Source organism: Lepus europaeus, chromosome 12 (assembly GCF_033115175.1).
Source record: "Lepus europaeus isolate LE1 chromosome 12, mLepTim1.pri, whole genome shotgun sequence".
Classification (NCBI taxonomy): Eukaryota; Metazoa; Chordata; class Mammalia; order Lagomorpha; family Leporidae; genus Lepus; species Lepus europaeus.
Window position 1 is genome coordinate 29,088,917 of NC_084838.1, and position 22,734 is coordinate 29,111,650.

General features: G+C 45.5%; 1 protein-coding gene across 2 annotated transcripts in view; it reads left to right on the forward strand.

Annotated features, from left to right (window-relative positions):
• Nucleotides 1-22,734, forward strand: part of ABCA1 (ATP binding cassette subfamily A member 1) — a 137,068-nt gene that overhangs the window by 92,059 nt on the left and 22,275 nt on the right. The window contains exons 16-33 of one of the 2 annotated variants that reach the window (XM_062207837.1): nucleotides 1,123-1,344; nucleotides 2,327-2,531; nucleotides 3,581-3,694; nucleotides 5,045-5,216; nucleotides 6,217-6,348; nucleotides 7,253-7,395; nucleotides 7,613-7,750; nucleotides 8,546-8,766; nucleotides 9,993-10,065; nucleotides 11,008-11,210; nucleotides 12,311-12,359; nucleotides 12,539-12,652; nucleotides 13,622-13,770; nucleotides 15,838-15,962; nucleotides 17,120-17,218; nucleotides 18,795-18,984; nucleotides 20,187-20,281; nucleotides 21,226-21,258. In XM_062207837.1, coding sequence (XP_062063821.1) covers nucleotides 1,123-1,344; nucleotides 2,327-2,531; nucleotides 3,581-3,694; nucleotides 5,045-5,216; nucleotides 6,217-6,348; nucleotides 7,253-7,395; nucleotides 7,613-7,750; nucleotides 8,546-8,766; nucleotides 9,993-10,065; nucleotides 11,008-11,210; nucleotides 12,311-12,359; nucleotides 12,539-12,652; nucleotides 13,622-13,770; nucleotides 15,838-15,962; nucleotides 17,120-17,218; nucleotides 18,795-18,984; nucleotides 20,187-20,281; nucleotides 21,226-21,258 — 2,477 coding nt within the window. Of the gene's footprint in view, nucleotides 1-1,122; nucleotides 1,345-2,326; nucleotides 2,532-3,580; nucleotides 3,695-5,044; nucleotides 5,217-6,216; nucleotides 6,349-7,252; nucleotides 7,396-7,612; nucleotides 7,751-8,545; nucleotides 8,767-9,992; nucleotides 10,066-10,092; nucleotides 10,172-11,007; nucleotides 11,211-12,310; nucleotides 12,360-12,538; nucleotides 12,653-13,621; nucleotides 13,771-15,837; nucleotides 15,963-17,119; nucleotides 17,219-18,794; nucleotides 18,985-20,186; nucleotides 20,282-21,225; nucleotides 21,259-22,734 lie in introns of both variants that reach the window. The other variant, XM_062207836.1, reaches the window with a different exon arrangement.

Sequence of the window (22,734 nt, forward strand, 5' to 3'; positions counted from 1 at the left end):
TCCTTTTATCGTTGGGGAACATGAGGCTCAGAGAGGGCGCAGCCATGAGCCCATGGTCACTCAGCTGGTTAGTAGCTAAGTAGGACAAGAACTCAGGACCCATGCATCCTGGGTAAGCCCTGTACCACGTACTAGGCAGGGGTTCATAGTAGCATCTGAGGGCTGTTTGTTTCCTTGGATGTACTTGGTGCCGATTTTTCCTGAATTTCTAAAAATGGTAGTCAGAAGAACAATTAATATAGTGGGATAGGTTGTCTGGAAGCAGAGACTGAGACAAGGTTTGGCCTGTAAGTGTGTATTAGGGACCTGGTGCCCATATGGGATCTGGCACCACAGGTGGAGGTTTAACCTTCTATGTCACAGCGCTGGCCCCACCAACATTCAATTTATTATCAGCCACCAACTGTTACAAAGGAGCACCTACTGATTGCCAAATGCTGTTTAAAGCATATCCCCTGTGCTTGCTTTCTTACTATATCCTCACTAAATAACCATCTAACATACAAGAAAATGAGGCTAAGGGAGGTCAAGGATGCCAGAGCCAGGACTTGAATGTAATTCTTGCTGAAAGCAACCCCTCACCCTTTGCTATCTGACTGCAAGGGGGCCAAACTCTGTCAAGGGTGCTGGCCCTGTGACCACTGCAAGCAGGTGGGTCATGCTGAAATATATCTGATGATGAGAGTTAAGCTGGAAGTACCCACATGAGTTTGGAAGATTGTGGGAATGCAGAAACCACAGAAATCAAGGTTATCTGGCTGTCTTCCTTGGCTTTTAGAGAGAAAAGTTGTATGTGGTATTATCTCCCACAATGTTTTCTTGCTACCAATAGTAACAGTCCAGTTACTATTACCTATGGGAGAAGCAGCAAAATCTCCATTGAGATTTAGCAGAGAGCCTTGGACTCTGCTGTATTCCTAACTCTGCAGTAATTTTTCATTGTAGTCTAGGGTAAGTCATTTCCCTCTGGAAGGTCGATTTCCATATCAGAAAAATGAATAGCATTGTTGCATTGCATCACCTCCAAGGTGGTTTGAAGAAACCCTGACTTTTTCCAAAGGCATGCCAGTGAGTGCTTGGGCTTGGTGAGGAAACACATTGAATGGCTCTTTTCCTTCCCAGTTAGGAAACCTGCTGCCCTACAGCGACCCCAGTGTGGTGTTTGTCTTTCTGTCTGTGTTTGCCGTGGTGACCATCATGCAGTGCTTCCTCATCAGCACCATCTTCTCCAGAGCCAACCTGGCGGCAGCCTGTGGGGGCATCATCTACTTCACACTGTACCTGCCCTACGTCCTGTGTGTGGCGTGGCAGGACTACGTGGGCTTCACACTCAAGATCTTTGCGGTGAGTAGCTCTGGCCCTTCTGCAGCAGCTGCAACAGGGGAGGGGTTTGAATAGAGTCAGCAAATTGAGAACAGAAGAGGAGTCTCTTCCCAATGGGACTTGAACCTCTGTTGTAAAGTCGAAGCTCTTTGAAGGCAGGACTTGTGTCATTAGGCTGTTTGTCCTTAGTCCTCATTTTTCAGAAAGCTAGACTGTGCTTTGACCCTGGCTTGAGATAAATGGCATGGGGAATGATTTTAATTAATAGATGTCATTTCCCAACTGTGCTGGCTACGTGAAGCCCACTACAAGGTCATGGCTACAGATATAACTTAAAGCCCCCTTGAGGTCAAAAATGGCTCCTTCTGGACTCTGTCTTCCTTGTAATCCAGTATGGTATTTCTATGAGCAGTGTTTTCTGAACTGAGCAAGACTGAGGAGCAGGTGCTCCGCCTTCCCACAAACCCCTGACTTAGACATTTCTTTCCTTTGTATGGAGTAGGAGAGGCCTTTGAAGGTATGTGAGTCCCTGTAAGAACACCTTTCCAGCTGTCCCCTGGGCCACTTACAAGGAAAGCTAACCATCACTCATAGGATGCTTCTCTGCAAAGTCTGGGCCTCATAGGCAGCGGTAGCCCCAGTCAGACTTTTCTGGTCTTGAGCATCACGGGCTGGGCAGAGAGCCTGAGAGGCACTATGTCTGTGTGTGTGGGGGCAGGGGGAGGGTTGCTGAGCCTTGGAAGGATAAAATTCTAAAAGCTTTTTACTGTACCACATGTGCATTTCGAAATGTGTGTGCATAATGAGTGGATATAAATGCAGTCATTTCATATGCTACAGGGGAGCCCACTCCCCTAGAGGGACTCTCTGGGTAAATTTTTCCATATCCTGTAATAGATCCATTTTGCAAATTCTAATGGCTCCAGGTGGAATTTACATTAGAAGCGGCAGAAAGATGAGAGCGACAAGGAACTAGATAAGTGACTTTGCCTCTTTCTCACAGAGCCTGCTGTCTCCTGTGGCCTTTGGTTTTGGCTGTGAGTACTTCGCCCTTTTCGAGGAGCAAGGCGTTGGGGTACAGTGGGACAACCTCTTCAAGAGCCCCGTGGAGGAAGATGGCTTCAATCTCACCACTTCGGTCTCCATGATGCTGTTCGATGCCTTCCTCTATGGTGTGATGACGTGGTACATTGAGGCTGTCTTTCCAGGTACACTGGGCTTCCATATTGCTTTGGCCATCCGCTAGGCATATGTGATTTCTGGCCTCAGAGCTTTCCTTTTTCTCAGGTGGAATTTCTGCAGGGCATGGAGCTCCCTGGGATATGGCTTGGGCCTTAGACCCTTGGCTAACAAGTAGTCAAAGGAGAGGCAGCTGATGTTGAAAAAGTCCAACTGTCATTGCTAATAGAGCACTCACTTCTGAGCACTGTGTAGCAGACATTGTGCAAAATGTTTCATATAGTCTGGTTCATTTAATCCTTATAAGGTTGCTCTGAGCTAATTGCTGCTATACGGAGTGTTTTTCAAATGAGAGACCCTTGACTGTTCCTTAACTTGCCAGTGGTTACATGGCTGGTAAATATTGGTGCTTGGAAGTAAACCCAGTTGGGTTACACTGGGTCAGTGAACCCAGCAGATTCCTCTCAGTGTTGACTCAATTCTATGTCCCTAGAGATCTATCATTAGGAAGGTTCTGTTTTCTTAGTACAGGTTGTGAATAATAGAATATAGTGGCCTTAAGCCCTTGCCTGAGATTTAATCAAATTAGCATCCAGTAGAAAAATCAATTTAGTTCTTTCCTTAATGAATCTTTTTTGACTAAGTGCAGATGAATCTAGTTGGGGTAATTTTTCATCCAATATCTAATTCTAGGAGAGTAAGGCTTAACTCTCTTCCAGAGGAGATATATTTGTAAAGTATTTATTACCCCTACCTTAACTTCCTTTATTGAGTATTCAGTTTTCCATGGTACAGGTCTGAATTCATATTCTGAGTCCTTAACTTATGGCTGAGTGACTGGGTGGGCTAAAGTTTCCCAGTGGAGATGGCCTCTGTCCCTTGGGGTTGTTGGGTGAACTCTGAGAGGTACAGAATGTTTATCATTCATAGTGGGTTTCAGCATATGTTAGCACCCTCTCCCCCACCTCCTTTCCAGTCTGTTCTTTCTCCTAAGGGTGTATGAAGGAGGGGTGGGTCTGGAAACCTCTGGATTTCTGGCATGGTGCTCAGCTTGTCTGACACCTGTGTTTGCTTTCAGGCCAGTATGGCATTCCCAGGCCCTGGTATTTCCCTTGCACCAAGTCCTACTGGTTCGGTGAGGAAAGTGATGAGAAGAGCCACCTTGGTTCCAGCCAGAAGGGAGCATCAGAAAGTAAGTGCTGCTGACTCGCCCTTCCCTTAACTAGTGCTGTTTTGCCCCGAGACTGTTGGAGTCAAGTGATGACTCTTGCCCTTTAAAAGACTCTTCATCCACTCTGGGGGCAGAGAAATCACATGGCAATGCCTCTTTCTAAATTAGACCATGTTGTTTGTGTGCAATGCTATTAACTTAGAGTCACTGTCTGGTCCCTAAGTCACACTTTGCTTTCTTGGCTTCTCAGACAGTCTCTTTTGACCCCCTGTATCTTTAGCCTTCTCTTGCCACTCACATGTCTCATAATATTTTAATAAGGTAGAAGGAAGAGGTGGAGATGGCTGGGATTGTGTATCCATGAGCCATAGCCTTGCTGCCTACCTTGTCAGGGGGATTCATGTTTAAGGCTGTATCGGTTGGCACCAAGTCACTGCCCCAGAACGCAAAGCCTCTCCTGGCTCCTGACTGTGGGTGGAGAAGCAAAGGCTCTGCCTACTGGGCTTTTTTGTTAAGCTCTTTCTGCCTAGTGTGGCTTCCTTCCATTGTTAATAGGCCCCTCTTCTGCTGATCTCCTCTGTGTCCTTCCTTCATTTGGAAGCGATATCTTAGTGAGCTCACTGTCCCCTGTTCCAGCTCCCTTTTGGTCTCCAAGATCTGACCACAGTTGCTGGAGCATGTGTTTCTGTGCACTTAGTCTGTGCAGTTTTATCACAGGTGTTGATTCATGTAATCAGCAGCTCAATAAAGATTCAGGCCTATTGCAGCTTCCAAAGTTCACTCATGCTACTGTTTCATAGCCAGAGGCACTTCCCTTCTTCTGCAGTCTTTGACATGGGATAACCACTATTTTTTTCTCCATTTCCATAATTTTATTATTTCTAGAATGTTCTGTAAAAGGAACCATATAGTAGGTAGCCTGTTGATTTTTTTTTTTTAACTTAGTATAATTTCCATGTGATACATCCAAGTTGTGGCGTGTATCACCAGTTTATTCCTTTCATTGCAAAGTAGTATTCCCTGGTGTGGGTGTTCCAGTTTGTGACATTTTTAGATGTGTTTTTAAGAATCTATTATCATCTTATATATATATATATTTTTTTGCTGTATTTGCATCTATTGTATCATCTTATATTTTTTCAAGTCTTCCTTCCTCTCCAAAAGTCTACAGTGCAGACACTTTTATTATTGTGTTCCAGTCACTAATATCTGTGCCCAAATTGGTCCCCACACGTGTGTATAGCCTCTTGCTTGCCTGTGAGTTCAGAGTGATCTTGGAGAGAAGTTCTGAAGGTAGAAGCACAGCCCCCAGGTCTTCAGACCCTACTCGGTCAGTGATCTCTGTGGGTTCACCCTTCTCTCTTCTCACAGTTTGCATGGAAGAAGAGCCTACCCACTTGAAGCTGGGCGTGTCCATCCAGAACCTGGTGAAGGTTTACCGAGATGGCATGAAAGTGGCTGTCGATGGCTTGGCACTGAACTTTTATGAGGGCCAGATCACCTCCTTCCTGGGTCACAATGGAGCAGGGAAGACCACCACCATGTAAGAAGAGGGGTGACTCACAGAATCACAGTGTAGTTTCCACCTAAGGAAATTGTCTGGGTCACTGGGGCAAGTGCAAAACACAGGAGATGATGGATGTAAAATCATTATCTAATCAGGAGACTGCTCTCTAAGTGCAAGATTTTACTAGATGTCAATCGTCAACCTGAATCAGGGGAGATCCTTTGTATGACTTTCCCATGTAGTTCTTGGTATTCTGTAGCCATGATAGCTCTGAGGAAGGGTCTCCTTTTGAGCTAGTTTGGTCAGAACTGTAAAGCGAGAATCTGGAAAGAAGGGTTGGATGTTAGAGGGGGGTGGCAATTTCCAGAAAGTGTCTAAGCATATGTGAGAAGCATCTGGACAGCTGGCTTTGGTTGCCATGCCTGGGATCTACAAGGATCTTACCATGACAGCATTGGATGGGACAAAAGCCATAAAACCCCAGAGGTAGCCTCAGTGGTTTTCATTGTGTTTTCTCAACCCTTCCAGAGGTTGTATCGTTAGATAAGATACTCTTTTAGACAAGATACTCTTTTCCTGTTTTTCTTTTATCTTTTTGTTTAATGTAAATCAAAATGTTACGAACATGGTAGAACAATTTTAAAAGGCATTCCAGAATCTTACCATCTAACACAAACTTTTGTTTTTTTCTTTGAATAACTTGTTCTGGTTTGTCAATTTTTTGTGGACATAATATTAAGTATATAAAACATTTTTTAAAGTATACTTTCCAGTGCAAATTGGATACTTTGTTTTTAAAATACTTTATGCTAAAATTGCCATTCCTGACACATAGGCCTGATTCTAGTTATTCCTTAACATGGAGCAGTTTTTTGCCTTGTTGGCGGGGGGTCTGTTGGGGCCTGTTAGAGTCTGTTAGATAGGAATTGGGGGGTGGGAGGGTTGGTGCCCTCTGCTCTCTCTGCTTGGCTATGCAGCATCTAGAGGGGAAGGTGGGTCAGCCCTGACTCCTATACTGTTTGGTTTCTAACCTCAGGTCCATCCTGACTGGGTTGTTCCCTCCCACCTCGGGCACTGCCTACATCCTGGGGAAGGACATTCGCTCGGAGATGAGCACCATCCGGCAAAATCTGGGGGTCTGTCCCCAGCACAATGTGCTGTTTGATATGTGAGTACCAGGCCCTTTCTGGATGTGTGTGTCATGAAGTCATGGGTGCAAGGGACTTAAGCATTTCTCTTTCTTTGGGGATGGCAGGTCTTGCCTCCCTAGACATGTGAGGCCTAGTTGTCCCTTGATTTTAGGAAAAGTGCAGTGAGTTTCTGGATGATAGCTACTGCACAAGTCCAGCCAGCAGACTGGGGCTTGTAAGCAGTACTCTCCATCACTGGCATTCTGAAGAGTCCCTTGGCCCACATCTTCCCCAGTGGCCTCAGTTCTCCCTGTTGCAGTACCAACCACACCTGGCAGGGCCTCAGGGCACCTTCTTACAGTGGCCCTATGTTTCTTGCCCAAGACATTTGCTCCCATTCAGATTGTCTCATTAGGAAGGAGGGCCTCCAGGGAGCCCAAATATTAAAGTAGAGAAATACCTGTGCTCTGACCTTGGGTAAGTCCTTTCTTCCTTGTGAGCCTCAATTTCTGCTGACCTGATTTGAGCATCTTGGGCTCACAAGAGTCCCTAAGGGCCTCCCTTCTTTTAGTCTCCGTTTCTTTGAGGCCAGGAGGGCTGGTCCATGTTAATTCCAAGCCAACATCTTGGTTGACTGGGTTACAGGAAAGCCCTTTGAGGACCACACATTGGGAATCTGAAATTTAACTTTCGAATTGTCCAGTGGCTGGGGGCAAGGCCCGCAGGGGACCAGTTGGAAGGGATCTGTCCCATTTCCTGAGCAGCTCAGGTTTGTGCTGTGGTTCTGCCTTGAAGTCTGAAGATCACTTTTCAGAGATTGAAATATTTTTTAGAAGGTGGAGGGGGAGAAAAACGTAGCCATTCTCTTTTGCTCTGGTCAGACGACACTATATTCTGGTGCATCCTGCAGGGCCCAGAGCTGACCTGCCCCTCTATCCCCAGGCTGACTGTGGAAGAGCATATCTGGTTCTACGCCCGCCTCAAAGGGCTCTCCGAGAAGCACGTGAAAGCAGAGATGGAGCAGATGGCCCTGGATGTTGGTTTGCCACCCAGCAAGCTGAAGAGCAAAACGAGTCAGTTGTCAGGTAAGCCTGCAGCTACTTTCTCCTTTCTCCCTCCCCTCTGCCTCCAAGTGGGTGCACACGCAGGAGGCACCACTCTCCCAGCGTCCTGGGCTGGGTGAGTGGGGAATAGAAACTGGTCCCTGGCTATGTCCCCAGGTGGATGCTTCCACCTGTCTCTCGTCACCTCCTCTTCACTCACTATCTGGGGCTGGTCCTGGAGACTGTCTATTTCTTACAGGTGGAATGCAGAGAAAACTCTCTGTGGCGCTGGCCTTTGTGGGGGGATCCAAGGTTGTCATTCTGGACGAGCCCACAGCTGGTGTGGACCCTTACTCCCGCAGGGGAATATGGGAACTGTTGCTGAAATACCGACAAGGTAAGTGTCCTGCATGTCTTCCAAGTCATGGACTGGGAAGGGTTGAGGTGGTTGACAACTACGGCTGGATCCAGGGCTCTGCTTGCTAGGACAACAGAATTGCTTCTCAAGGAAGATGAGAATCTCTTTTTCTTAAAGCTCGGTGCTTGCACGTGGCATGGAGGTGGGAGGCCTGCTTATGCTTCATTACTTAGGGGCCTGCAAGAAGAAGAGAAATGGGGATAGAGGACACTTCCTCTGTACCACCACCCGCCTCCCCAGTCCCCATTTCTCTCTGGTGTAGAACTCACACGTATGTGTTTAACTACGTTCCCCCCTAGATTGAGTTTCCAGAGAGCAGATTCTGCCTTTGCTCATCTCTTTGGCTCCAATATGGTGCACTGAATTTATGCTTGTTGAAATACTGAAGAAGAAGTGATTGGAAAGAGCGGGAACAGGATTAGCAGTGTGCTTAGAGGCAGTGTAAGGAGCACAGCTCTGGCTGGTCCTGAGATTTGGAAAGTCATTATCTTGGGTCAGTTTCCTTACCTGTACGAAGAGTGGCATTTTCCTCATAGAGGATTAAGTTACAGGAGAATGCACATAAAGGAACTCGCACAGTGCCTGGCACATAGCAAGTCCCCAGAAATGCTGCTCTTTACCAGTGTAGCAGTCACAGCTGTACGGGGTTGAAGGCCACTTCCAGATCTTTCTCCCTTGCTTTCTCCTGCTAATATCTCTGCAGTCCCTCCCACTGTGAGCAGTGAGAACTGACAGTCCTCACCTGTCCCCCATCTTTGTGGTTGTGCCTGGCAGGCCGCACCATTATTCTCTCCACACACCACATGGATGAAGCGGACATCCTGGGGGACAGGATTGCCATCATTTCCCATGGGAAGCTGTGCTGTGTAGGCTCCTCCCTGTTTCTGAAGAATCAGCTAGGAACGGGCTACTACCTGACCCTGGTCAAGAAAGATGTGGAGTCGTCCTTGAGTTCCTGCAGAAACAGCAGCAGCACTGTGTCATACCTGAAAAAGGTGAGCTGCAGTGTCAGTGCTGGGCTGGTGCTGGGTCCGGGCCATCAGGACTTGGTGACTGTGAGTGGCTTGGCCGCCTCTCCCCATTCTGCGTTGCTGAGCCACACCATCCTCCTGCTCTGTAGTCTCTATGGAATCACATCAAAGCTCCTGCATGAAAAACGTAGGAGACCTGTTCCCATTGTGCTAGTTCTGTTGAATCCTGCTTCCTTTTTCTTACTGAGGCCCAATGAATAATGGAGAAGGTCTTCAAAGGACTACCTTATATCAAAGAAGAAATTAAGAGCCTTGGCTACCAAATGCCCTGCTGTTCCAACTCATTACCTTTAAAGCTCATTGACCTTGCCTTATAAACTATAAAACAGCAAATATTTATTAAGCACCAACTTCATGCCACATGGACTTTGGGCATAAAAGAAAACAATCCTAATAATTTTTGTGGCATTGTTGCCATTTACAATTCTTTTTTTACATAGATCATCTCAAAGTGCAGAGCAACCATTGAAAGAAGGTATCATAATAATTATCCCAGAGGAGAGAAGTGATGCTTACAGGGATTTAGTAGCTTATTCAAGGTCACCTAGCAGGTAAATAACAGAGGTGGAACCAGAACCCAATATCCAGTTACATTTTCCTTTGGAGTACAGTAAAGGCCCAAGATTTATTTATGTTTAAACTAGTAGCACCTTGTACATTGTATCCCAACCTTGGACCTAGCCCATTTATTTGCCTTTTGACTTTAGCCTCCTTAGTCAAATGTGGTGTTAAGGACCAGCCGCATCGGGGTTGCTTTGGAACTTGTTAGAAATGCAGCAACGTGGGCCCAGCTCAGACCTATTGAATCAGAATCTGCCTTTTAGCAAGGACCCCAAATGACTGAATTGCCATGACAGCTTGAGATGCATTGAACTAGACAAGTAACCAGGTGAATCCTATGCCTGAGACCATTGGAGAATGCCTGCTTGGAGCATTTACTGACAGATAGCAGTTCTGTTGACAACTCTGCCCTAGGGGGCAAGGCTGTTCACACACACACACACACACACTCACACTCACACTCTGTGGCCGGTAAGCCAACGATGCAAGCTGCATGCATCCCAGGAAAAACCTTTTGCTCCAGTTCTTGGTGCAACAGAGCTTCTTGAAAGCCCTCTACCTGGCGAAGGTGGTGGTGGCTGAACCTTGCTCAGTCCCTGACCCATTCTCACCTCCTTCTTTGCCATCAGGAGGACAGTGTTTCTCAGAGCAGTTCTGATGCTGGCCTGGGCAGCGACCATGAAAGTGACACGCTGACCATCGGTAAGGACTCTGGGGTTTCTTATTCAGGTGGTGCCTGAGCTTCCGCCAGCTGGGCAGAGTGGAGGCAGAGGAGGAGAGGTGCAGAGGCTGGTGGCGCTGACTCAAGGTTTGCTGCTGGGCTGGGGCTGGGTGGCTGTGGGAGTGGGTGCAGCTTCGTGGTGGGTTGGCCTAATGCTTGCAGGGGAGCCTGGGGCTTGTTTGGGTTTCTGGTAAGGTTGTGTCCCAGTAAACTGAGATGAGTGGGGGTTGGAGAATCCCTTAGAGGAAGGGATATGGCTGGACACTTGGCGGTCAGGGATGAGGAGCTGAGAGTCAATCCAGTAGGGAGGAATTTGAGTTTATTACATAAGGATGGTCAACAGTAGCAGCATTCCAGGATTTCCTCAGTAGCTGTACATAGGAGGCCAGTGTCACCAGTACCATATACGTACAGAAGTCCTGACCCTGGCTACATCTGCCCAGTCCCAACAGCTGGCATTTCTCAGGAAGACTTCTGCTTCCATGAACTGACTGACCCTCTACTAGGGTAAATAGAGGGAGCCTCATGTAGAAGTTTTGGAAAGGGTGAAGAATTTTGTTTAGGTTTGTTTGCTCAAGATTTCCACTGAAGAATCCAGACGGGCAATGGACACCAGGTTTTCAACTTCCAGAAGTTGTCAGTCAATCAGTCCATCAATCTGTCTGTCCATCCATCCATCAACAATCATGCATCGAGTACCTATAGTGTATCTGGCTTTGCCTGCTAAAAGATGCTGAGTAAGGCTTTGCCCCCAGAACGCTCAGGCCACTGATGAACAAGGCAATGACTGAAGCATTTGGAACAGGAGTGGTGTATGAGCCGTGGACTTCTGAGGAGTAGGAAAGGGGGCAGGTGAGGATGGCGGGACCCTCCCGTGGAGCCTTTGAGCTGACGGAGCCATCGCTGCATTCTGTTCTCTGCAGATGTCTCTGCTATCTCCAACCTCATCAGGAAGCATGTGTCTGAAGCCCGGCTGGTAGAAGACATTGGGCACGAGCTGACCTATGTGCTGCCATATGAAGCTGCTAAGGAAGGGGCCTTTGTGGAACTCTTCCATGAGATAGATGACCGACTGTCAGACCTGGGGATCTCCAGTTATGGCATCTCAGAGACCACCCTGGAAGAAGTAAGTTAAGTGACTGTTTAGAATATAGTCTGTCTTTCAGAATACTGCAAGGCTGACAATACCATTGCCAGACAGGTAGCTTACACTGTGTATGGGATTACCACAGAGTTCACCATTGAGCTTTCAGGTCATTGACATCTGAGTAATGTTGGCCCCATTTAATCTATGAATATTATAGTGGGAAATAGTAGGAAGGAAGTGTTAGGGTTATTCACTGGTGTGGCTGTGCCATGGCGAAGTATGCATAGGTAAGGACCAACATTAATAGTCTAATAGGGCCAGGTGCTGAGCTTGGTGTGAATTTTTCCTTTTTTTTTTTAATCATAACCTCATTTACTCCTTATAACAAGGTGAGAAAATTGACAGGGACGCTGAACTGTGATTTCACAAACAGTGATTTGGGGCTTCAAAGCCCATGTTCTCTTTAGTGTATAGCAATGCCACTCTTTAGAGACTTAACATCACAGACTTAAGGGCTGGAGGCTATATGAAAGGTGTTTGACCCAGTGGTCCCCAAGCTTGACTCTTCAATGGAATCATTTGGAGATTACTGACAGTAAAATTCTAAGGCTCAACTCCAGGGCCTTTGAATTGGGATTTGCAGAGGTAAGGCCTTCAAGTCTGTAGTTTTGTTGCATGCTTCCTATGCAGTGCTCTATAGACTGAGCATGGAAAGCACTGATCTCATTCAGATTCTCCTCTGATGTTTAAATCTCAGCCATAATATTTCTAGTAATGGAGAACTCACTTTTTTGTCCTGATCATTCTGTTTTGGATAGCCTTTCACAGTGCTCGTCTGCAGAGTTAGGGCCTCAGACTTGAAAGACGCCACTTGACTCGTTCCTTGTAGGTTGAGCACACATTTCTTCTGCTGCAGTGTCTTAACATCATGGCTTTAACTTAACGATGATTGGATTGATAGCTCTCACCACTGAGGAAATGTTTGCTGGGAGAAGTGGATTGTCTGAAGTGACTTGACAAAGTATTATTATACCTTCTACTTTCTTTAAGAGGCAACATGCCATTCAATAATAATCCTAACCATGATGGCCATTCTCATAATGCTGGTACTTACAATGTCCTCCACTCTTGTTTTTCAGATATTCCTCAAAGTGGCTGAAGAGAGTGGGGTGGATGCTGAGACCTCAGGTGATCCTCTTGAGAGGGGCCTTCCCAATCTTTGCGTAGTGCCTTCTCCCCTAACTCACCAGTGGCATACCTTCCCTTTGAGTTGTTTTATCTCATTCTCATTTTTAGTGTTATAGATGGGTAAGATTTGTTTTGTTGCAAATAAAAGGAAATGCAGTATTCCTTCCTTTTGCCTTCAGATGGCACCTTGCCAGCCAGGCGGAACAGACGGGCCTTTGGAGATAAGCAGAGCTGTCTTCGCCCTTTCACTGAAGACGATGCCATTGACCCGAATGATTCGGACATAGACCCAGGTTCGTTTGGGCCAGATCTGTGTTCTGTTGTTTGAACGTGAATTTCTCTTTTATGGTCTCACCTGTTTTCTTTTCATGGCCTTTTAGCCAAGGTGATGGATTCCTGCAGGATCAAAAGAGAAATGAGAAAATAAAAAAAGCTACTTTTCCAGCATTGTACATGTGGCCAAACCTGAAAGAGCCCGTCCTCGTCATTTCTTTGAGAGCTTTCAAGAGATCCATATAAAGATAGTGTCTAAGATTCCATTTATTTATTATCTTTTCTGTAGGGTTGAAGTTTCTTGTAAACAGTAGATGTTTAATTGTTGAATAAATGTTCATTGAATGAAAGGAGAGTTTACTTTGAGAATTAATTGTACCCTTAGATTTAGATATTTTGGATGAGATGTCCTTGTATCTTACACTTAGATGGAGAGGATAAGGAAGAAACCAAGCAAATGTTGTTAAGACATCAGAGTACCTGTTAGAAATCATTAGCTTAAGACAAGAGCAGAAAAACCTTGTCTCCCAATAACTTTTCACCTGAGTGTGGACTTTTATGTTCTCCCTGACTTGCTGTACTGTCAGTACTTAGATCATTTGAAGTGAATCTACTTTACCAAAAATATGGTGAGACTAAGTGCCATTGTATGTTCTCAAGTGTGTCAGCCTGAAGCTGACGATGACTTGATTCACCTGGATGATTTGCTGTGGCATCCAGCTTTCTGTGAGCATACCTCCCCTGTTGTCCCAAGGCACCTGCATCGTCTGTGTTCATCAAACTTGTACATGGACACTGCTGCTGTTGACAGTTTGGGTTATAACTTTGCCTTGGATATAAGATTTGTCATGAAAAACCTTTAATTCTGAGCTATTTTTAGCTTCAAACACAAGCCTCCAAGAGGGCTGATAAAGATACCCTAGGAAGGAGCATGGCAGTGTCAGAAATGCCTGAGATGACAAGTGACCTTCTGTGTTGGCTTCTTGCAGAATCCAGAGAGACAGACTTGCTCAGCGGGATGGATGGCAAAGGCTCCTACCAGGTGAAAGGCTGGAAACTCACACAGCAACAGTTTGTGGCCCTTTTGTGGAAAAGACTGCTGATTGCCAGACGGAGTCGAAAAGGATTCTTTGCTCAGGTAAGATATGCTGCTCCAGGCCAGGAACTCTGGCTTCATGGATGCACTGCAGGCCCTCTGACCATGAAGGCAGGATAATTTTGTGGTCAAGAGATGGAGATTCTGGAGCCATATTATCTGGGTTTAAATCCCAGTTCTGCTTCTTGCCACTCGTATGTTTGCTGGCAAATTACTTCCCTGTGCCTCCATTTTCTCATCTGTAAAATGGGGATGATAATAGTTCTTATGGTGTAGAATCATTATGAGGATACGAATGAATAGTGCCTGTGATGGGGGCTGACACTGGAAGTGGTGCGTGTGTGTGTGTGTGTGTGTGTGTGAGAGAGAGAGAGAGAGAGAGGAGAGAGAGAGAGAGAGAGAGAGAGAGAGACTTTTATTTTAGAGGAGAGTATAAAAGGAATGAAGTTTAGAAAAACTGGTTGAGCAAATTCAGCTTTTACAACATAAGAAATGTTATGCCAGATGTACTTGACATACAGACTTATTAAAAACACGATTTCTAAGTGGATGTTTAACTCAAACTGATAGACAAGAGAGCCAGAGGGATCAGAATATAACTGGCAAACTGAAAAGGCTTGTTACACTATCACCTGTGTGTCAGCATTTGCATGCTAGCATCTTTGGTAGGAAAGGTTAATATTATTTCACTAGTCAAGAAGTTGGAGAAAGGGTCTGCAGAGAGTCTTCCTTGCAGACTGTGGGGGTAATGCCAAGAGCATGGGTTTGGAGCATACTGATCTGGATTTGAAGTTTGGTTCTCTTACCTATTGACTGTGTGGCCATGAGCAAGTTGCTTAGTCTGATCCATAGATACCTTGTTCGATAGTGATAATGATAATATTACCATAAATATTGAAAAAGTAGGGTAGTGATTGTAGTTAAATAAGATAATTCTCATTAAGGGTTTTCCAATAGAATTGTTCATTCAATGGTAATTTTTAGCATTGAAACTGGAATACTAGCATCAGGGTCTCATTTGAAACTTGTAAGTTTAAAATTTTTAAAAATCAGTTTACCAATTTGAAGGGCAGAGAGAGAAAGAATGAGCGAGAGAGAGCAGACAAGAATGAGGGTGAGATTGGTTCCTTCCCCAAATGCCTGACACAGTGAGGGCCAGATCAGGCCAAAACCTGGAGCTGGGACTTAATCCAAATCTCCCACATGGATGGCAGGGACCCAGCGACTCGAGCTGTCATCACCTGCGGCATTCCAGGGTGTGCTGGGAATGCAAAGCAGAGCTGGGACTCAAACCCTGGTGCTCCAGGATGGGGATGCTGGTGCCCCAAGTGGCAGGTTGGTGGCTGCAGCTAACACCCACCCCAAAGGATACATTTCTCAGGAAACAGTGGAAGGAACTTCGGGTTTATTTGTAATGAAAATAAGAATCATTGTTTTCAAAGGAGGTATAGGTAGAAAGTTTGAAGAAGTTCAAGAAGGATATAGTTTTTTTTGTTTTGTTTTGTTTTTTTGAGGTGCTCACAGGAGGCAGTGGCTGCTCTTGCCCCTGATTGGAGCCCTTGTTGTAGACTTGGTTTTGTCAGTGTGGCATCCTAATGGGTCGCCTCCTCTCTGTCTCCAGATTACAGAGGAGAAAACTGTGGCCAGAGGGAGAAGTGATGTCATGAATACACGTGTAGCAGAACCAAGACTGGGGCCTTCTGGTCCCTCGTCCAGGACTTGTTCTCTTAGGCTTCCTCTGAGCTGAGCTAGGCTCCTGGCCCAGCGTGGTCTGGCTGAGTCTTCACGGGGAAGAAGGGCAGGACCCAGTGTTCTGTGTCACTCTGACATGTGATCGCTGTTTACTCTTGGAGTTCCCAGCTTGGTGCCACTGCCAGGTTCCACAGCCTCTGGCCTTGTGCTGCCAAGGTAGAGGTTTAGTTTTCAGGCTCCGCTTTTTCCTAGCCACCGAGAATGCTTTGGTAGAGTTCAGCTATGGGTCTTATTCCCCCCATTTCTGTACTGGCAGGTCTGGGAGGCTGGCTGGACTCCCAGTGGCTTGTCCCTTGGTCTTCCTAACACATAACCCTTTTCCTGTCATCCCCTTTCCCCTCCACTTCCTGGTTATAGATTGTCCTGCCAGCTGTGTTTGTCTGCATCGCCTTGGTGTTCAGCCTGATCGTGCCACCCTTTGGCAAGTACCCGAGCCTGGAACTTCAGCCCTGGATGTACAATGAACAGTATACATTTGTCAGGTACATGCTTGCCTTCTGTGTCCCAGGAAAGAGGGGTGTTCAAGCAGACCAAGCATGTGTACCATGCTGAGGGTGAAGGGAATGGATTCAGGAATGACACAGTGGAATGGATGTCATCAGCTTTGGCTAAGACCCCTGCCAAGCATGCATAGGACTGCAGTGAGCTAACCTGGAAATAATGGGCAGTCCTCTTTGGGGCTTGTCAGCCCTTCCCCTCTTGACACTGCTGGTTGTTAGGAATAGCCACATGGGTTTTAGCTAAAATAATCCACCTTTGCTAAGATCTCTGATTCAGTTATAAAATATCTGGATTGTTATGGCTGTGTTTTGATTGTGTAATTGAATCACGGGGCTTCCATATGCCATCAAAATATAGAACCTCCAGGTTCTTGTTTTCTGCACAGTACAATTCATGTAATTGTTATCTGTCCCTGTAAGTTGGGGTATTAGCTAGTACTTGTCTTTAGACGAGAATACCTCCTACTCTGTAGCAATCTTTTGCATCAAAGGAGTTTCTGGATCCTGTTTGGCAGAAGTTGTCTTTAGTCCTGTAGAATTTGTAGACCGCTGGATGTGGGATATGTATCAGTGATGCATATATATAATTGTCTCTTTTTCCCTAACCCCATGTTTTCTTCCTAGATAGTTCAGGTGTCCCTTTTTCTTTCCCTACCTGCTCACCCTATATCGCTCATAGCTTTAGATCATGGCATATGTTTGTGACCTGTGCCCATTATTTTTTTGTACTTTTTAGGTGTCCATGTAAAGCACTCAGTCAATAAAATCTTCCCTGTTTTTCTTTTTTTCTTGAAAATTCTGGTTATCTGTGCCAAATGGATAATTGTGAAGTACTTTTAAAATACAAATCTTAATCTTACAAATTAAAATACATGTTCAAATGTTTATAGAGGTACATGTACACACACATATATATACATACCTTCATACATACAACCTAGTTATACAAGCTCCACTTTGGAGTGCTGTGTGTTACTCTCAGGCAAAATATCTGGACAGAAGCTGAGCTCTTTGTGGGAGGGGGATTTCTGTAGCTTATTCATTTTTGTTTTGAGAGCCTGCCACACAGCGAGTGCTGTTATCTCTTGATATCTGGTTTCAATGAATTACTGAGCTGGCTGTCTCTCATGTACCCATAGTAATGATGCTCCGGAGGACATGGGCACCCAGGAACTGTTGAATGCCCTCACCAAAGATCCTGGCTTTGGGACCCGGTGTATGGAAGGAAACCCAATCCCGTGAGTGACACTTCAGCCATATGCTGACTTCTTGTTCTTGTCTCATGGCTTGATTTTTAATACATTGCATTTATCAGTTGCATGCCACAGTGTGACTGCCAACATTTGTCCTTTGAATCATTATTTGTCTCTAAAAATCCACTGCACTAATCTAATCAAACTATTTAGTTTAGGTATAAAAACTTGGAGAGTCTTCTAACATCCTGCAAAGCAAATCATTGAAACATTAGTTTATTGCTTTAGGATATTAATATTTGATTTCAATAGCACTTTATGCTTATTGATCAAATGTTCTCTTCCTTTCTTCCCTCTGATTTCTTTATCTAAGTGCTTCAGTAGGGTGCCATTATATATAATTTGCAGTTTGCTTGCCAGCTTCTTCGCTTTAACGACCTGAAAAGATGATATACTTTAAAATGCATACTTTGTTGTGCAGTTGCAGACTTTTAATCATATTTTCCTTAAAAGTCCTTTTTCAAAAGGTAGGCAGTAGGTAAACAAAGTTGGTGAATTTCCTTATGACTCTAAGAGTGTTTAGTAGAAGGAGGTCCTTGTGAGTAAAGGAAATGAACAGGTGAGGAGCTTACGAGAGAGCCAAGGCTGGGAAGGGTGAGCTCAAGTTTCCAGGTAGGTTTCCCAGCAGAGTTGAGCAACCACAGTGATTTCTGAAGAATTGTGCAGAGTTGGGAAAGTCCTGGAGAACTGGGAGAGGGCAAACTTAAATTCCTAGTTTTATAGGGTCAGTCATCATCTTTAAATGACAGAAGAGAGCATGGCACCTGATTATACAAGAGTACATCAGAAAGCTCATGGAAAAATTGAATTAAGAGATGTTTATTTTGGTGCAAAAAATTTGAAATCCATGCATAATTTTTTCATATATATTTTCATGAACTGTATGAAGACCTTTTGTATGCACACATTTTAAAACTTTTTGCACCAAAATTAACTTTTATTTCCAGTTTCTGTTAACTTTCTGAAGTAACCTTGTCCAAGGTCTGGGTCAGATTTCTAAATGGAAAGCCACTCTGTAATTGTTAGCTCTTAACTGATATTACCCAGATACTAAATATTTGTTAGTACTTAGTACTTAACAGGTGTTAAGTTCCAGCAGCCAATATTAGCCCACAAATAATAACATCATGAGGGTGGAAAAGGACATAGACATAGCTTATTGGGATTTTCTAAGACCTTTGAGACTGTACATTGTGTTGTAGATGAGATAGAAAATCTGGATTCACTGCTGGCCAGCTGAACTCTATGGGTTCATGGATTGATGCCAGTCTCAGAAGGGTCTAGAAGAGTCAGAACAGGGCTGAGATTTAGCCCACAGGCCCAAGAACTGGCTCCTGACATCACAGCGCTCACAGTATTGAGCGTGGGCAGTGCCAGCTGTCAGAGGCAGTCTGATGGAAGGGGCCCCTGTGGCAACTCTCACTGAAATCAAACTAGGTCTTTCAACAAGTGTTAGAACTGAAGGAAATTTGACTGGGATCCTTCTTAGTGGAATTCACATTTGTCTCATCTCTTTTGAGGATTTTTTTGAAGGTCTCACCTTCATTTCCTCCCTTTGCAGAGATGTGCCCTGCTTGGCAGGGGAGGAGGAGTGGGCCACTGCCCCAGTTCCTCAGACCATTGTGGATCTCTTCCAAGATGGAAACTGGACCATGGAGAACCCCTCACCTGCCTGCCAGTGCAGCAGTGACAAAATCAAGAAGATGCTGCCTGTGTGTCCCCCTGGGGCAGGAGGGCTGCCTCCTCCACAGGTGAGTCACCCTCTGGACTCTGTGACGGAGCAGATGCAGTAAAACCCGGGCTGTAGATTCTGCTTGAGAGACGGCAAGAATAAGATCCCATGTCAGGCTGGCTACGTCAGTCTTGATCCACTCCTTGTCAGAGGGAAAAGCGTGTGAGCATTGAGGGAACAGATCTGGACAACAGCATGCCTATGCCTGTCCCACAGTGGTGGTGCCATGGGCAGGCTGTGACAGGCCCTGCTTCCGTACCTGGTTTTGCCACAGATGAGCTGGTGGCCTTTGGCAGGCCGTTTTAACTCCATGGATCTGTTTCCTCATATCTGACGTAAGGAAGCTGAGTTTTGACAATCCTGTCATTCTCTGAGACTGTTGAGTTTGGGGAGGACTCCTGAGCTGCTTTTTTTCTTCCCTGAGTATAACTTCTGGAAGAGGCTTATTGGTAGTCCTCTGCTGCTTTATCAGTGTCTAGGTTGCAGGCTGAGGACAAGCAGTTTTAAATGGATGTGTGGGGAGTGGGTGTTGTGGTATGGTGGATTAAGCCACTTCTTACAATGCCACTATCCTATATTGGAGTGCTGGTTTGAGTCCCAGCGACTCCTGATCCAGCTTCCTAATGTGCCTAGGAAGGCGGCAGAAGGTGGCCCAAGTGCTTGAGTCCCTGTGATTCACTGTGGGAGACCCACATTGAGTTCCTGGCTTTTGGTTTTGGCCTAGTCCAGACCTTGCTCTTGTGGCCAGTTAGAGAGTGAACCAGAGGATGGAAGATCTCTGTGTCTCTCCTCTCTCTGCCTTTCAAACAAACAAAACAACAACAGCAAAGATAGTAAGGTATGAGGATTTAACAATGTCTGGATTACCTGTATTTAAAATAATAGCTAATCTAGTTATTAATATAAGTCATTGAACAAAAGAAATCATTAGATGTAATTAATGATGCTGCTCCTTAGAAATGAAGAATGATATGTCAGTATTTATTGTGCAGATATTCAAAATAATATCCTAGGGATGACTTTGGCTTTGGCATAAATTCCTGACCAGTGCTGAAGGAGAATGGATAATGTCTTAGGGGTTGACTGAGGTCAGAGCCTGAGCCCTGTAGTCAAGGTTCCAGTCACACAGTGGGTGACATGTGTCATTATTGTCCTTGATTTGATTTCTGTCCCAATTCTTGTCTGTGGAGACCCATGCTCTTGGCTCTTATATGGTTACAGAGAAAACAGAACACTGCGGACATCCTTCAGAACCTTACGGGAAGAAACATCTCAGATTACCTGGTGAAGACATACGTGCAGATCATAGCCAAAAGGTGACGATGTATGAAGGTGGCCCTGCTTTATGAAAGGCCTACAAGCAGTAGACCAGAGTAGTGGGGAATGCCAGCTGATGGCCTGATGGGGTCTACTGGACGTTTAGGATATCTTCCCATTCTAGAAAAGATGCTGAAATATTGTAAACATTCAGTTGGTAGATTAAATGTTCAAGCAGCTTGGTTTTAGAATGAAAATAAACCTGGATTAAAATTTGAATTTTACCACTTGCTAGCTGTTTGGCCAGGGGCAACCAGTTATTCCTTTAAAGGCTTAGTTTGTGTAAAATATGATATGAATGCTGCTCTTACAAGTGTATTGTTAGGATTAAAGGATATGGTACAAGTAACGTGCCTTGAATACTCTCTTGTGGATAACATGTGGTATCATGAAGGGAGCCCTGGGAAGACTCAGCAGCCTGTGTTGGCTGTAGAGCCTTGAAAAAGCATTGTAGCTTCCTGAGGGCATGGCTGCATAGTGTCAGGTTCTTAACTGATGCTCGGGAAATATTTGTTCTGGTGCCTTACCATCAGTCTGATCGCTTAGGGTCTCTGTTTGAGTTCTCGGTGAATTTAAATAACAATGATATGCTGGAAGGATAATGACCACAAATTTCCAGGAGTGAAACATAACCTCTCCATATGTCATTTACAATTAGACTGTTCTTTTGAATTGGAAAAGCTTCTAGGTCAATCCTATCTTTGTCTGTAAGGTATGATTCTCATGTAAATAATAATTATAAGATGGAGAGAAGAAAAGCCATGCTTGGGATGAGCTGCTTCCCATTGGCACAATGCCACAGCGTTAGTCCAGTCACAGGACTACTTCTGTCCCTTTCTTGTATGTACCCTCAGGTAGTTATTTAGCCCTTTTGCATTATCAGAAATGGGATCAGTATTTTCTTGAAACTGATTTTTGGTTTCTTTGTCTTTATTTTGTGCAGTTTAAAGAACAAGATCTGGGTGAATGAGTTTAGGTAAGTTGATCTTTGTGTACTTACAGTTTTCCCTGGGACCTCAATCTCAGGAGGATGACTGATGTGGGCACTAGAATCAAGAGAAGGTGTTAGTTTGGGGATCGTTTGGCCCCCGCTCTTGGGTGTTCTTGGTTGGGTGCCACCTCAGTGAGAAGGAGGACATATGCCCTGCAGAATTTATGAAGCACACAGAGACACAGACAGATGTAGGTTAGCTTGCCTTGGAGATTTTGCCTCGGGCATCTCTGGCCGGTGCTCTGCTGCCACCTCAGAGGTCTCTGAAATACTTGGCACACTGATTTCTTTGAGGAGATTCGGAAATTTCCCGTGAATCTTCAGGAATTTAAAATAAGTACAGGCCAGCACCGTGGCTCACTAGGCTAATCCTCCACATGCGGCGCCGGCACACTGGGTTCTAGTCCCGGTCGGGGCGCCAGATTCTGTCCCGGTTGCCCCCTTCCAGTCCAGCTCTCTGCTGTGGCCCGGGAGTGCAGTGGAGGATGGCCCAGGTCCTTGGGCCCTGCACCCCATGGGAGACCAGGGGAAGCACCTGGCTCCTGGCTTCGGATCAGCACGGTGCACCGGCTGCAGTGCGCCGGCCGCAGTGGCCATTGGAGGGTGAACCACGGCAAAGGAAGACCTTTCTCTCTCTCTCTCTCTCTCTCTCTCTCTCTCTCTCTCTCTCTCACTGTCCATTCTGCCTGTAAAAAAAAAAAATAAATACAGTATTGTGAGGGAATACCCATCCTAGTTACACTTCTCCTCAAACAGAGTCCTGTGGGTTTCTGGGGACTCAAGAACCAGTTTTTCAGGCCTTAGACATGGGATCAAGAAGGCCTTGGAGGAAATAAGAGGCATCAACATCAACTTATTTTCAGTGTCTATTTCAACCCATTTGTTCTTCTGGGTTTTGAAGGAACAAGTGGGACTGTGAAAGGAAGAATCTTGAAGCCAATGCGTACATCATTGATGTGGCTGTGTCAGGGGACTCAGAAGTCTCTCTGATACTAAGGCCCACTTTTCCCTGAGGGTCAGGGTCTGCAGAACTCTGGAAAGAGCAGACACTGGTCCTTGTAGTAGACCCCAGGCTAGGAAAGGGCCAAGGTCTATCATTCAGCCCTTGCTGGCCACCTAGGATGGTGTTGGCCACCCGCTCACCCTGACTGCCCCGTCCTGCACATCTGCAGACCAAGTTGAGGCCTGAGTGACCAGGATGGGAGCAGCCCCTGGGAGGGTAATGACCTTTTCTCAGTGTCTCACTATCTAACTCTCTGTGTAATCAGGCCGGGTCTTCCTCATAGGGCCAGGAACCATGAGCGTTAAAAGACTGCCAGGATCCCTTTGAGGAAGCCAAGGTGCAGCTTCTCTGAGTCAGATTTTGGCCCTGCTTCAGATAGGAAATTTGTCTCAGTGGAACTTGTGTGCACTCATGCAGTGTCTCCTGCTGGGTGACACTGTGGGACACATGGTCTGGGT